Source organism: Myotis myotis, unplaced genomic scaffold, assembly GCF_014108235.1.
Source record: "Myotis myotis isolate mMyoMyo1 unplaced genomic scaffold, mMyoMyo1.p scaffold_m19_p_18, whole genome shotgun sequence".
Classification (NCBI taxonomy): domain Eukaryota; kingdom Metazoa; phylum Chordata; class Mammalia; order Chiroptera; family Vespertilionidae; genus Myotis; species Myotis myotis.
Genome location: NW_023416322.1, coordinates 21,356,703 through 21,370,430, shown reverse-complemented (window position 1 = coordinate 21,370,430; position 13,728 = coordinate 21,356,703). Strand labels below are relative to the sequence as shown.

Genomic DNA, 13,728 nt, shown 5'->3' with positions numbered 1-13,728 from the left:
CACATTTCTTCCTCCTCCTACCCCCTTTCTCTCTGGTAAGCACTGTACTACACAGCCATTTTTAAAGGCTTTGTAATGACATGAGAAAAGGCTCATGATATAATGATCAGTGAAAAACAGGACACAAAACTGCATATTGTGTGTATATATACACAAGAGTGAGTATGTGTTTATATATACTTGTAAAGGAAAAATGCTCATATGCCAAAATGTCAATTATTTTTGGATTTTGGAATTATGGATGATCTTTATTTTCTTCATTATAAATTGTCTTTGTATTCCAGATCCTGCCCCTCCAACATTTCTTCTAGACAGGAAATTTCATTTAAAGAATTATTGTGCTCTACTTTTAGACCATTAGAAAAAGTATCTGTATTTAATTTGTCCCGTGGGTTTTATCCTTTTAGATTAAGCCATATTTTCTGCCAATGTGCAGTTTTATCCAAAGCTTGGAACCCAAGTATGGATTTAGATTCAGGTCTTTCTTTGTTGTTGTTTTGTTTTTCTTAGCTTTGTTAAAATTTATTTAAATTTTTTATTATGAAAATTTTCTAACAAAAGTAGAGAGGATAGTATAATGAACTCATATACCCACTCTCTGGAATAAACAATAGTTTACATTTTGCCAGATTTGCCTTATCATTTTTGCTGAAGTGTATATTAAAATAAGTTACATACATCTTGATATTAAACTCATAAACATATGTACCTCTAAAAAATATTTATACCTGTCAACAATTCCTTTACACATCTAACATAATTAACCATAATTTTTAATACTGCTGTTTAAATTATATCCCCAAAGATTTTTCTCTTCTGTTCTTCAACCCTCCAAACCAGGATTCTGGGTTTTCGCCGAGCCCCGTTGGTGGTTGGCAGATTTGTTAATCTTCGGACAGAGATAAAGCCTGTGGCCACGGAGCAGCTCTTGAGCACCTTCCTAACTGTAGGTAAGAAGATGTAAAGAACTTTGAGATGGTGGAATAGTTATTAAGTTAATTGGGGCGTCATTGAGCAAGCTGGTTCGTGACTTCTAGGAATTGAAGAACTGAAGGGAATACAGAAGCAAGCCAGGCAACTTGCTCTTTGATTACTGGGGGAAATGGATCTAAAGGTAGATGGCAGGAAACTGAAAGTTTTCCCTAATGTGTACTCTGTTGTGTCTGTGAAGTAGGAAGTGAGATCATTTACTGATAATTTAAGTAGCTGGTAACTTTATTTCCTTCTGCTTGTTCTTAGCTAGACCTCAAACTCAGTTTTTGGCCTAAAACTGTTATTGTCTGTATATCATTGGCTGGGTAGTTTTTTTCATATACATGTACTTTCTTGGGATCTGTCTCCTTAGAATTGAGGAATCCTTAAGGCAACTTTGTGAGAAAGTCAGAAATTCCCTTGTAGGATTGCATTTGGGCCTGGAAGATCACCACTGCCTTCTACTCTGCAGGGGGTAGCCTGTAACTCATGTGCATGGAACTGGCTACAGTCCCTCTGGGCTCTGCTCTCTGGTATACCTCACTCTGAGCTAAAATTCTCATTCCTGTTCTTGTGGGCACAGTGAGAATTGGGGCAGTTCAGAGGTGCTATGGTCTCTTATCCCCGCCTCTTCATGGTGACATTTTCAGTGACACAGTGCTTCACATTATGACTTGAAACAGTCATTGCAAGATGAACTTCACATTGCTTTGCTAGAGTGAATGGGTTTGCATTTAAAATGAGGTGAAACTGAATATTTAAAAGACTTGTGAGAGATTCATCATGCAGAGTTTAACTTATAAGGCTAGAGCAATGCTGTTCTTACAAATAACCAAAAGCATACAGTGTCACTAATTTGTTTCTTATCTTTTCTAAGCACTTGTGCTTGTTCAATTTTAAGCACTTTTACGCAGTTACTATATTTGATCCTCAACAAAAAGTGCAGTAAGTTGAGGAGGTTTAGCAGCGTGTCATACTTGAGAAAGAAGCTGAAAAGTTAAATGACTTTCCCAAAGTCACAAAGCTACTCATTGTTATCTAGGATTCAAACACAGATTTTAAAACTCTAAAATATTTAATTTGTTCATGTTCTTTAATATTTACTCATTCACTCAACAACATTTTGTTTAACTTCTGTGTGGCAGACTCTGTGCTGAATGTCAAAAAATGAGTGATACCTTCCTGCCTTCAAGGAGCTTTGTCTGTGGGGAAGCCAGACATGTACAGAGGGCCGTGGAGGGGAAGGGGCCTGGAAGTCAGGGGAGGGTGATGTTACTCAGTGGAGGTGCTATTGCAACCAAGTCTCAAAGGGAGAGTAGCAATCCCACAGGAGGATACAGTGGGAAGGAACATCCCAGGTTTGGATTCCTAACCTTTTTTGTGCTAAAGACTCCTTTGGCAATCTAGAGAAGCTTATCGATCCTTTCCCATAATAATGTGTGTTTTTTTAAATAAATAGATGCATAGACTCACAAATGAAACCAATAATGTTGAAGTATTAATAAATTTAAAAAATTACAAATAGCAAATTTGTGATAGTCCCTTGTGCCTTGCTATTTAACACATTAAATAAGAAGACGTAGCAGATCTAGTAACTACCGTAATTTGGGTCTACAAATGATACCTGGTGTATTTGCAACAACAATGCTACTATGTTATGAAAACTCTGTGATTTCTTCTAGTGAAAAAGTCACAGATAATGGCAGTACTGCTATAGTTTGCTCCCTACCATAGTAGCAATAATTGAAGGAAATGCTAAGTTTCAAATAGAAGTCAATGAAAATAAAACTGATTTTGTTTCCATCCAGTTCCCGGGTGGAAGACAGAGCACACAGAGCGCTGAGAAGAGCATGACAGCTCAGGAGACTGTGATTTAGCTGAAGTTAAGGTTCTGTGTGGGGTTGGAGACTGAGCAAGGCAGGTGGTCAGGATAGTGTCACCAAGGGCCTGTGCACCACCCTACAAGTCGAGACTTTGTCCGTAAGCACTGGGGGCACTAACATATCCTGAGTACTGGGAGCTCTTGGCGTGAATTCATATGCAGCAAGTCAGAAGTAACATATTTAAGAGATACTCTAGAATGGGAAGAACCGGTGGACATATTAAATGGAACATTCCAGAAATAAACAGTTCACAAGTTTTAAACTGTGCACCATTCTGAGTAGCGTCATGAAATCTCACCTGTCTGCTCTGTGCGCCCCGGGACGTGCGAATCCTTCCCTGGTCCAGGGTATCCACACTGTATACGCTCCCCACCCACCCTGTGCATGCCATCTTCCTCCTCCAAGGGCTCTGGCAAAACAGAAGAGGGCATTCCTTTTCCTTTCCTTAAAGTGAGTTCAGAAAGACACTGTGGCGGTAGTGGCTCCTGGAGAGAGATTGGGTAGGAAGGACATGGAGAAAGGGAGACTTACTTTTTCATATATACCCTTTGGTACCTTTTGAATTTTTTTTTATACCTTGTGCTTCAATTACCTATACTGTTTTAAATGTAAGTTCAGGATCTTGGTTTTCACAATATCTGCTTACCTAAGCTGCTCTCTTCTCCATTGTTTAGGGAGAATTTGGAATCTTCCTTTTTTCCCCCTTAAGTGTGTTTGGTTCCTTTCTCTCCTTTAGGAAATAATACTTGTTTCTATGGGAAGTGTTATTACTGCCGAGAAACAGAGCCAGCTTGTGCCGACGGAGACATGATGGAGGGATCTGTTACCCTCTGGCTTCCAGATGTGTGGCCTCTGCAAAAACACCGACACCCCTGGGGCAGGACTTACCGAGAGGGCAAACTGGCCAGGTAAATGCTCCTGTGAGTCACTACTAGTCCTCTCCTGGGCCTGGCCCAGCGCTGCCCATGTGCAGCCAGGGGTTCTGTCCAAGACTAAGAGAATGGTGGAGGGCCAGGGGCAACCCTGCTAGGCAGGGGCTTCGTCTCCTCTGTGTGGAGACAATGCAGGGACCGTGCCGGCTCTTAGTAAGTAACCTGGTGCTGCTGCTTGCCTCCAGGTGGGAGTACGATGAGAGCTACTGTGACGCAGTGAAGAAAACATCCCCTTATGACTCCGGCCCACGTCTCTTGGATATCATTGACACGGCTGTTTTTGATTACCTGATTGGCAATGCTGACCGCCATCACTATGAGAGTTTTCAAGACGATGAGGGTGCCAGTATGCTCATCCTTCTCGATAATGCCAAAAGGTAGGACCACAGGACTACCTGGTCAGGTAGCAGTTTCTAGGCTATCCTGGAAAACTCCAGAGCACGCCTGACAGAAGGCATCTTTCCTGTTTCCACTTGGACTCTTTGCTGTTGGCGATCCTGTTCTTCTGTCTTATTCAGGTTTGCACTCCTTCCACCCTCAGGGATCTGAGAACTTTAAAAATGGAAAAGTGGGTTTTTTTCCCCAGGAGTCAAAGACTGTGCTTTGTTCACAGACAGCTGGAAACCAAGGCCTTTGATTTGCCGCCACTCACATCATTCTCTCTTGACTATGATATTTAGAATCTTGAGAAATACATAATAGAACATGAAATTTGATTACTGTTCAACTTATTTTACCCAAAGGTTCATGCCATTTAAAAGATTAAATTTTGGTAGGCTGCTTTGCTATTTTCATAGAAGTGTTTGCCCAGACTTTTTGCTATCATGAGAGGAAGAGGAGTTGCTTAGTGATAATATATAGAGACAACTTACTTTTATCTTCAATAAGATTATTTTACTATTTTTGAATCAATGATTGTCCTTATTTTTTTTAAGTCTGGGCTCTTTGAAGAACACATTGTATTTTCAATTTACACTGCATTTTCCATGGTGCCCAGTTTATTACCACACTTTTGTTACACTTAATAGAATACTTTTGTTTGCCAAACAGAATACTTCTTTGGAGCCCAGCATTGTCCAGGTCACTACTGTTAACATTGGTTGCTGAGACTAAGCTGAGACATGGGTCCTCAGCAAAGAATACTTGGGCAGCATTTGCTAATGATGCCAGCATCTTACACTGAGTACGGGCACCTCGTGCTCTGTGAAAGGTGATGACAGCCCTCCCCGGCCCTCCCCCCCGCACCCTGCTCCTTGCCAGCAGAGCAGGAAGTAGCCAGTGCTACATACATTCCTGAAAATTTTTTATCCTTACTTGTAAAAATGATCCTTTTTTTAAAGATCACGTGAATTATGGAAATACACATTGAAAGAGTTGCCTTTGCCGTTTATTATTTGAGGGCCTGCATTGTGCTTTGGGTTACCAGACCCTTTGGTTATTATGAGGAGCTTCCAGGAAGAGTAGGAGGTTAACAGTTTTTCTAGAATCAGTTCTCCTTTTAAAAAAAAAAAAAAAAAAAAAATCTAGCAATCTGTGTACTTGGGTTCTGGCTAGGAAAGAATTCAGAGCAAGACCCAAATTGTAAGAGAACATTTATTGGATAAAATACGGAGGTAGAAAAAGTAATTCCTAGAAGAAATGGGCTTAGGAAACAAGTGACGGAGTTAAGGGAAAGGCACCAGACGGTGTGCTCCTGGGAAGGAGAGCGCCAGTTCTCCTTTTCTGACTCTGAATTACTGCTAAGATCATTTTCACATCTGCTTTGAACTAACTGTTTTCTCAGCCTCTGTGAGTAGTGTTTGCATTCTGAATCTGTTCATATACTTGCAGGGAACAGAATAATCCAAACCTTTTCTGGTTGGTAATTTTGGAGGAGAACAGTGAAACTTGTTTTTATAAGTAATGACCATCTGCTTGTTGGCGGGACCCTGACCGGAATAGCCTGTGTTTCTCCACCCACACTAACCTTCTCCAGGGTCAGAGGTCTCCAGGTTCCCGCTCTGTCGGTGTTACCACGGTTGTGCCTCCGCACCTTGCTGTATTTTGTCAGGAGAGAGAGATCTTGTAAATGCGTATATTTGTTGTTCGATGCTGCAGAACAAACTGTTAGGAATCTGTGTCTAATTGGTTATGCCCTGTTTATTTTTAAGTGACTTGAGCTGTAGGCGCATGAAATTATTTAGGATCACATTTGGATTTCTTATAGAATTTCCTCTTGCTTTGATGCTTCTACCTAATTCACCGAGATTTTATTTCATTTTCAGCTTTGGGAACCCCTCGCTGGATGAGAGAAGCATTCTTGCCCCTCTCTATCAGTGTTGCATGTAAGTTACGCACATCATATGCCAGGTTCAGATAACAGTACAGGAGTGTTTTTGGCCTTAAAACTTCCTAATACCTGAGCAGTGCTTTTCAAACCTAGAACCCCTTAAGGGCCTGACATGGAGGATCAAGGAAAAGTGGAGGCTGGTGACCCAATACTCAGAATTCATTTTGAGTTTTGTATGAATAAAAGTTTTCATTCTATTTAGTAATGTATATTCATGTTTGTTTTAATATCAGAATATAGTCCCTCCCCCCAAAAAATTCTAGTACAATCTGTGTCCATGGTCTCTGTCTTGTGTTTACCTTATGGTTTCAAGTCCTCTCACTCACCACCACAAACATCCTGAGGGTTGCATATCTTAATTTGAAATTGTATAAACCAAGTGACATTTCCCATACGTATTTAGCGACTGATGTTATTGTTTTTAAGTCGATGCTGTAGAACAAAGAAAAAGTAAATCAAAATAAAATTAAAAACTGGCTCTAAGAAGCTCCTTTTCAGATCATGATTACGGTAAAATTTTAAAGTGAGCACTGAGAATGAGCTGGAATCCCCACGGAGATGCAATTTCAGCAGCACCACTTCCCACTGGCCAATTCCCCGGGTCCCTGGGACCATGTGAGACTGCTCCTCCTGGCAACACACCTTCTTTTTTTTCTTTCTTTCTTAAATGTACTTTTATTTATCAATTTTTTCCTTTTTTTAAATATATTTTACTGATTTTTTACAGAGAGGAAGGGAGAGGGATAGAGAGTCAGAAACATCAATGAGAGAGAAACATCGACCAGCTGCCTCCTGCACACCCCCTACTGGGGATGTGCCCGCAACCAAGGCACATGCCCTTGACCAGAATTGAACCCAGGACCCCCCAGTCTGCAGGCTGACGCTCTACCCACTGAGCCAAACCAGTTAGGGCCCTTTTATTTTTTAAATAGATATTTTTATTGATTTCAGAGAGAAAGGGAGAAGGAAAGAAAGATAGTAACATCAGTGATGAAAGAGAATCATTGACCAGTTGCCTCCTGCACGCCCCACACTAAGGATTGAGCCCACAACCTGACATGTGCCCTGACCAGGAATCAAACCGTGACTTCCTGGTTCATAGGTTGGTGCTCAACCACTGAGCCACCATGGCCGGGCTTTTGCCTTTTTTTAATTGCAAAAATGTTCTGAAGAAAGCTTATCCAGGCAACCCTTAATTATCTTAATATTGGGAAGCAATGATACAGCCAAGCAAAAACTGTATCTTTCAAGGAGGATGTTTTTATATTAATACTTAGTGTTATCAGTCTGGTCCCATCAGGAGATGGAAAAAACAGAGTGGGTTAAATGGGAAAGTTTAGTGTAAAGAATTATTAACTCTGATGCAGGAGTGACTATAAAGAAAACAAGGGGTGAGGGAGAGCACCCAAGAAAGGACAAACTTGGAAGGGGATCCCCTTTGTTGTTCAGCCCACTGGATGGCAGAGAAGTCTATGAGTTTGCAGATGCTGCGTGAGGCAAGGTACAGGCAATCAACAACTGGCATCATGAAATACAGAGGGATGGATGCCTAGGTAGAAGCCCTCTAGGCTGCAAGCAAGGCATGTTTTTGGGTCTGCAGGGTGCCAGAATGATCAGGTGGCCTTTGGCACTCTGGTTTCCATATCAGCCAGGCCTCAGGATGGTTTTCACCAGGCCAGGCTGAGGCTGCAAGATCACCAAGGGCCTGCCGGTTCTGGGAATGTGGCCGGGGCAGATCTGCATATGATGACCTCGCCCACACATGACTGACCCACTGGGCAACAGCCAGTAGCCGCTGGAGACCCCCTTACTTCTGCATTGTTCCTCGAGCGCCCTCTGCTGAGAAAGCTTAGGAGAGAGAGATGCTTAAAGGAAATCTGTCCATTACAGCAGACAGATGCTTGGGGCATTTGTAGTGGATTTAAAAATACAAAACCACACCGTTTCTTTGCTTGTTCATCGCTTCCATGCTTTAGCCAAAGTTTGATCTCCTTTGCTTTTTAAATAGTTGCCAAACAGGCTGCCTCTTGCAGAGTCCAACTTTTCTGCATACCTAGTAATTCTCACAGTACCCACAGGCAGATCAGTACTTTTCTTCTGAGATAAACAAAAGATCCTCTTTACTCAGTGAAATAAGGAAAACTGGTATCCTTATAGTAAACTTTTCCTATTTATAATATTAGTGGTAGAAATTTTTTAAAATTCAGAAATGTAAAAAGAAGGAAATAAAATAACCCATTAAGATATAAGAATAGCCCTAACCGGTTTGGCTCAGTGGATAGAGTGTCGGCCTGCGGACTCGAGGGTCCCAGGTTCGATTCCGGTCAAGGGCATGTACCTTGGTTGCGGGCACATCCCCAGTAGGGAGTGTGCAGGAGGCAGCTGATGGATGTTTCTCTCTCATCGATGTTTCTATCTATCCCTCTCCCTACCTCTCTGTAAAAAATTAATAAAATATATTTTTTAAAAAAAGATGTAAGGATAATTTCTGTTCACACTACAGTGAGTTCTTTCTAATCGTGTGTCTGTGTTTGTGTGTGTGTACAAATACACATTTTCTTTCCCCATAGATTTGGAGTAAAACAGCTTCTTTATTCCCACACACCCAATATCATGGACATTTTCTTTACTCATTTTAACGTCTGCATGGTACTTAACTTGAGTGGATGAGCCATAACTTATTTAATTATTTACCAACTGTTGGACATTCAGTTTAGTTCACATTTTCCTTTTTATAAATAGCACGGCAGTGAGCATGTATAAATCTTTGTATTACCTCTCATTGGTTACCTAGAAAAAATATCAAATGTGATAATGTGACTTACTCATACTGATTTTTTTAGTTGAGGTATTTTACATACTAATTTCTTTACTTTTGTTTGCCAAGCAGGCTTTAAACTCTTTACGAGTGAAAGGTCTTATGTAACCCCTCCGAAACCTTCTTCTTCCAGCATTCGGGTTTCTACCTGGAACAGACTGAATTACCTAAAGAATGGTGTGCTGAAGTCTGCCTTAAAATCTGCCATGGCCCATGACCCCATCTCCCCAGTGCTGTCCGACCCACACCTGGACGCTGTGGACCAGCGGCTCCTGAGTGTCTTGGCCACTGTGAAGCAGTGCACGGACCAGTTTGGGATGGACACTGTGCTGGTGGAAGACAGGATGCCTCTCTCTCACTTGTAATTTCCAGCACAGAATAACTGAAACTTCTTTTTACAAGATAGAGAAACAGCACAATCAATTCCAAATGGTATGAGATGGATTGGAAATGGCCGACAGCAAGTTCTGGTGATGGGACAGAGTGGCCTTGGATTTCATTGGTGTTTTCCATCATAGAAACTGAAGTGAGGACTGTTAGTTCAGAACATGGAATATTCTGCTGAGTTACCTGACGTCCTCGGCCCTTGCCCATTCTAGTGGGCATCGCAGTTGGTCAGTCTTAAGTCTCATGCCAAAGGACAACAGGTGTGACGTTTGGACAGGTTCATGCTGGGATTGGTTCTGGAGTGGGTATTTGGAGTTCATTCTGACCATACCTGTGGATTTTCTGAGAACACTTTGCAATCTCTTGAGTCCTTTTTTACCAGGACTAGTCAAATTGAGAATATTACTGCCTCCTGAGGAGTGGCAGCAAGTAAAACCTGGCATTTTGTGGAGCCAAAGGAGCAGGCTCTGTTGGAGGGGGTATGTTTAGAGGGAGAACAAAAGCAGAAAAGATGTTTGGGCTTTTCAGCGATTAGGCAGCAGCACTTTTGATGATTCTTGGAGGAGAGAAGAAGGGAGAGAGAAGGTGACCGGAATCAGGGAGATGACTGGATTAGCGAAAGCAGGTTCCCCTGGGTTTTATTTAAGTTCTTAAGGTGTATAAAAGCTAATGTGACTTGTACCTGAGTAAAGTTTGCGTTCTCGCAGCTGTGTTTCAATTAACCAAAAAATTCTCTCTGGGGGAACTTATTGTTACAACCCAAGCATGATTCTCTTATGAGACTTTTATTTCTTTATTTTGCCCAAAGGAGACAAATCCTTTCCATTTAACAAAGCAAACAAAAAATACCTTGAATAACAGTTAGGTTACTTGTGACCTCTGCCATCCTGGTTTCTCTTCTGAGATGACTTTCCACCTCGGCCTGTAAGGCCTTGGAAGCTGCTATTCCCAGAGACTGGCAACCCTGATTGTGCCTTTCTTGTGAGAAGAGCCAGCTCACTCTGGCAGATGAACGTGTACAACCTGCTGCTGGCTGGGCTGACTTATGACTTGAGCCATGTGGATGACTGGAAACAAAGATTTAAGCCTTCTGAGCCTTAAAACTAAGGAGGTTGTACCAGGAAGAGCCTTAAGATTTTGAGTTATGTCAACCCCTAATTTCATCATTTAATCTTGTTTGGAGTTTCTAACCCGTGTTCTGTCTCTTGTTAGCATTCTCAGATTTCAGGTTGCTAAAACACAGGCTTAGTTCTGGGTTCTGGCGGAGAGGTTGTGCCATGTAAGCAGTTGCAGTAAAATATAGGGCCAGAGGGCGGCAGGCCTGTTGTGCGCGCTCAGTGTGTCCTCAGCGCTGTGTGCTGTCCCAGTTCTGTGCTTCTGTCAAGCAGAGACTAATATTTAACAGTGTGGTTGATCCCAGCCATTGGAGACCAGTGGTAAGCAACCACCCTTTCAAAAGCAGTTTAGAATTTCTGTCCCAACATCCTCGCATTGAAAGATAACTAAGTATCCTGTGACTACTTTAAAAGAGCATGAAATTAGGATACTTTTGTACTTTGTATACACATTTTGAGATGTACACAAGAATGGGCTGAGTTATTTAAAAATTACTGAATTTTACAAGACAGTATTAGCACAAAACACTAAAATAGCGTTGACAAAAGGCGGTATTGATTCCAGTTGTAAGGCCATTGGCTGTGTACATGCCCAGAAATCCAGTTGATCAGGAGGATACCTTGGAGAGTGCGTACCCTGCAGGATCAGCGAGCCAGCGGGAGGGAGGGAGGGAAAGATGTCAGCCCCACTCTCCGGGTAAATGTTCGCTGAACTAAATTGATTAGTCTTCTTTCAGCACATGTCCGTTTAGTGTGCCACACTGGAATGCATAAGAGTTGTTCGCAGACTGCGAATTTTATTCATAATGTTGAGGCAGAAGACTGTGCTAGGGAAAAGAGCAGAAGAGAAAGCTGCTTTGAAACTGTCATCCCTTTTTAAAACATTGCCGAAAATGAATAATTTCCTTCCTTCCCTGCTGTTTAAAAATTCATGCTCTTAAAAGATGTTCAGATCTGGAGTGGTTAAAGTTATAACTGTGCTGATTATATGACACTGAGAATATAAATTTATATTCGAAGTCAGGATTGGATTAAGCAAGAAAAGTATGTTTGGGTGAACCTTAGAGAAAGTAAACCATAAACATAGCCCTGAAAATCAGAAATACTAAGTTTTATTTGAAAAAACCAGGTAGATATCTCTTCAGAAGTGTCTAACACTGTTCCCTTGATGGTTTATTTATTAGAACCTAGCACTATTAGACAAGTCATTGGAAAGGTTTTTGGTCAGCTCGAAGTAGAGTGTGTCTAGCTGACACCTAAAGGTAGATGTGAATACATTTTAATGTTATAAAGCTAGGAAAACCAGAAGTGACTGCTATTTCCTTATCTCCTTCTACTTCTTAAATATGTTTATTCCAGAGTCTGAGTAGGGAAATATGAGGAGAGAGGTTTCATTCTAAAACTGTTCTTTAATGTCAGTCTATATTGTGGGTTTGGCCATAAGTAATTTTCTGTGCAAAACAAATTATAGACAGGATCTGATTTGTTCAGTAGTATATTAGGCATTTGCATTCAGAATTAATGTGTCAAATTTAACTTAAGGAAGAAATGGGAGAATTTGGGTATATCCACTTCATATTATTTTGGGAAATATTAATCCTATACATGGCAATTTTTTCAATGTTCTTCCAAAGAAATCCATCTTCTCTCAAAACCGAAACAAAAGGCTTTTGGCCTCCCCTTCCCATCCACCATATTCCTTCAACCTCCCTTCTCAATGGTCCCTGTATTGTATTCTTGTTTGACCAGCTAGTGACCACACCTCTGTAATGGTAATACAGCATCTGTCAGTGAGCTAGCTGACTTGTATCCTGGGAGCTTGAGCTTCAGGAAACGTGAGTAAAGATATATGTGTGTATATAGTCATATATGTATTCTAGCAAGAAAAAATGTATTTATTTTGACACAGGGAAACACTGATTTATGTTGCTGAAGAACTTGAAGCTAGTGAAAGGTTCTCTTCTCAGTCGCTGAGTGGGGACCCTACATGCATAGAGATCATTCATTCAGTAAACGCCTACCGAGCAACTCTGGTGAGCCAGCCCACGCGGCACATGTAGAGCCAGATAGACCTGACTTCACAGAACTTCTTGTACGGGGAAAGCCAGTTTTTCTTCCTCCAATTTCTCAAGTCTGGGTTGAAAGGTAGGGGCTGCCACAGGTTTTTAAGGAACTAAGGGGTTACAAATACAGAATGTTTGGGGGGAACTGGGAATAACTTAGTGGGAAGCTAATTTATTTGCTTAAAAGGGAAGTGTAAGAACACCACTCTCTGTTTTGATCTACCAAGGATTTCCTCCCAGAGCTACTGCACAAAGAGAGGTTGTGCTGGGTAAGTCGCCAAACAAGACAGATGTACACCTAAATTTCTAATATGTTCTATGGGTTTCAATTCTGAAAAAAAATTAATAAAGATTTTAATAAGTATTGATGTATCATGTTTTCCTCTTATTCTTTCTCCCCCCATTTCAGGATACTTCCTGTGTTTTCTATTTCATTTTCCTACCTATTTTAGCAGGGGACAGAAGATTACATCTTATACTTTCACAGAATCTGATGGATGAGACCTTTGGCTTCCTTAGGAGTCTTCAAAAGGCCCAGACCACGTTGTGACTGGACCAAAATTTTCCAAAGGATGTTTCTTGGATGCTTTTTGTACATTTGGTTAACTCAATTCTTGCAGCTTCTTTAGAGATAAAAAAATTATGAATCCCAAAGAACTTGTCAGGGCAGTACCGCAGAGGCACGGAAGAGAGGACCCTGTGCCCTGATTATAATTCTTAGGACACTCAGATTTTTAACTTTTATTATAATTTAATTTTTTTTTGTAAAGCCTCACCTGAAGATATTTTTCCCATTGATTTTCAGAGAGTGGAAGGGAGAGAGAGAGAGACATCAATTGGTTGCCTCCTGCATGTGCCCCAACAGGGGTCGGGGATCAAACCTGCAACAGAGGCACATGCCCTTGAACGGGAATTGAACCCGAGACCCTTTTGGTGCACAGGCTGAGGCTCTAATCACTGAACACACCAGCAAAGGCCCAGATTTTTAACTTTTGAAATGGAAATCAAGTATCATAAGTCTCAATCAGACAACTGAGCAGAGTTCTTAAGACTTTTTTACTAGATTTGTAGCATTTTGTGCCTGTTTTTGTCATTTGTACTTGAATACCAATGGAAGGCTGAAGCCTAAGACAATGTTCTTTTGGGCTCATGTCAATCCTTTTCCAGGTGAGATTTCGGGCTTCGTTTGCTTCTCAAGCATATCAGAAAGACTGGGGGTAAAGCTTGAA

The 13,728-nt window shown here is 41.2% G+C and overlaps 1 protein-coding gene across 6 annotated transcripts in view; it reads left to right on the top strand.

Moving 5' to 3' along the window:
- FAM20B (FAM20B glycosaminoglycan xylosylkinase) overlaps window positions 1–12,863 on the top strand; it is a 36,035-nt gene extending 23,172 nt beyond the window's left edge. For 5 of the 6 annotated variants that reach the window (XM_036344440.1, XM_036344446.1, XM_036344444.1 and 2 more), the window contains exons 4-8: window positions 841–950; window positions 3,592–3,763; window positions 3,973–4,164; window positions 6,052–6,111; window positions 9,068–12,863. In XM_036344440.1, coding sequence (XP_036200333.1) covers window positions 841–950; window positions 3,592–3,763; window positions 3,973–4,164; window positions 6,052–6,111; window positions 9,068–9,299 — 766 coding nt within the window. In that variant the 3' untranslated portion in view covers window positions 9,300–12,863. The remainder of the gene's footprint in view (window positions 1–840; window positions 951–3,591; window positions 3,764–3,972; window positions 4,165–6,051; window positions 6,112–9,067) is intronic. The other variant, XM_036344445.1, reaches the window with a different exon arrangement.
- The last annotated feature ends 865 nt before the right edge of the window (window positions 12,864–13,728 follow it).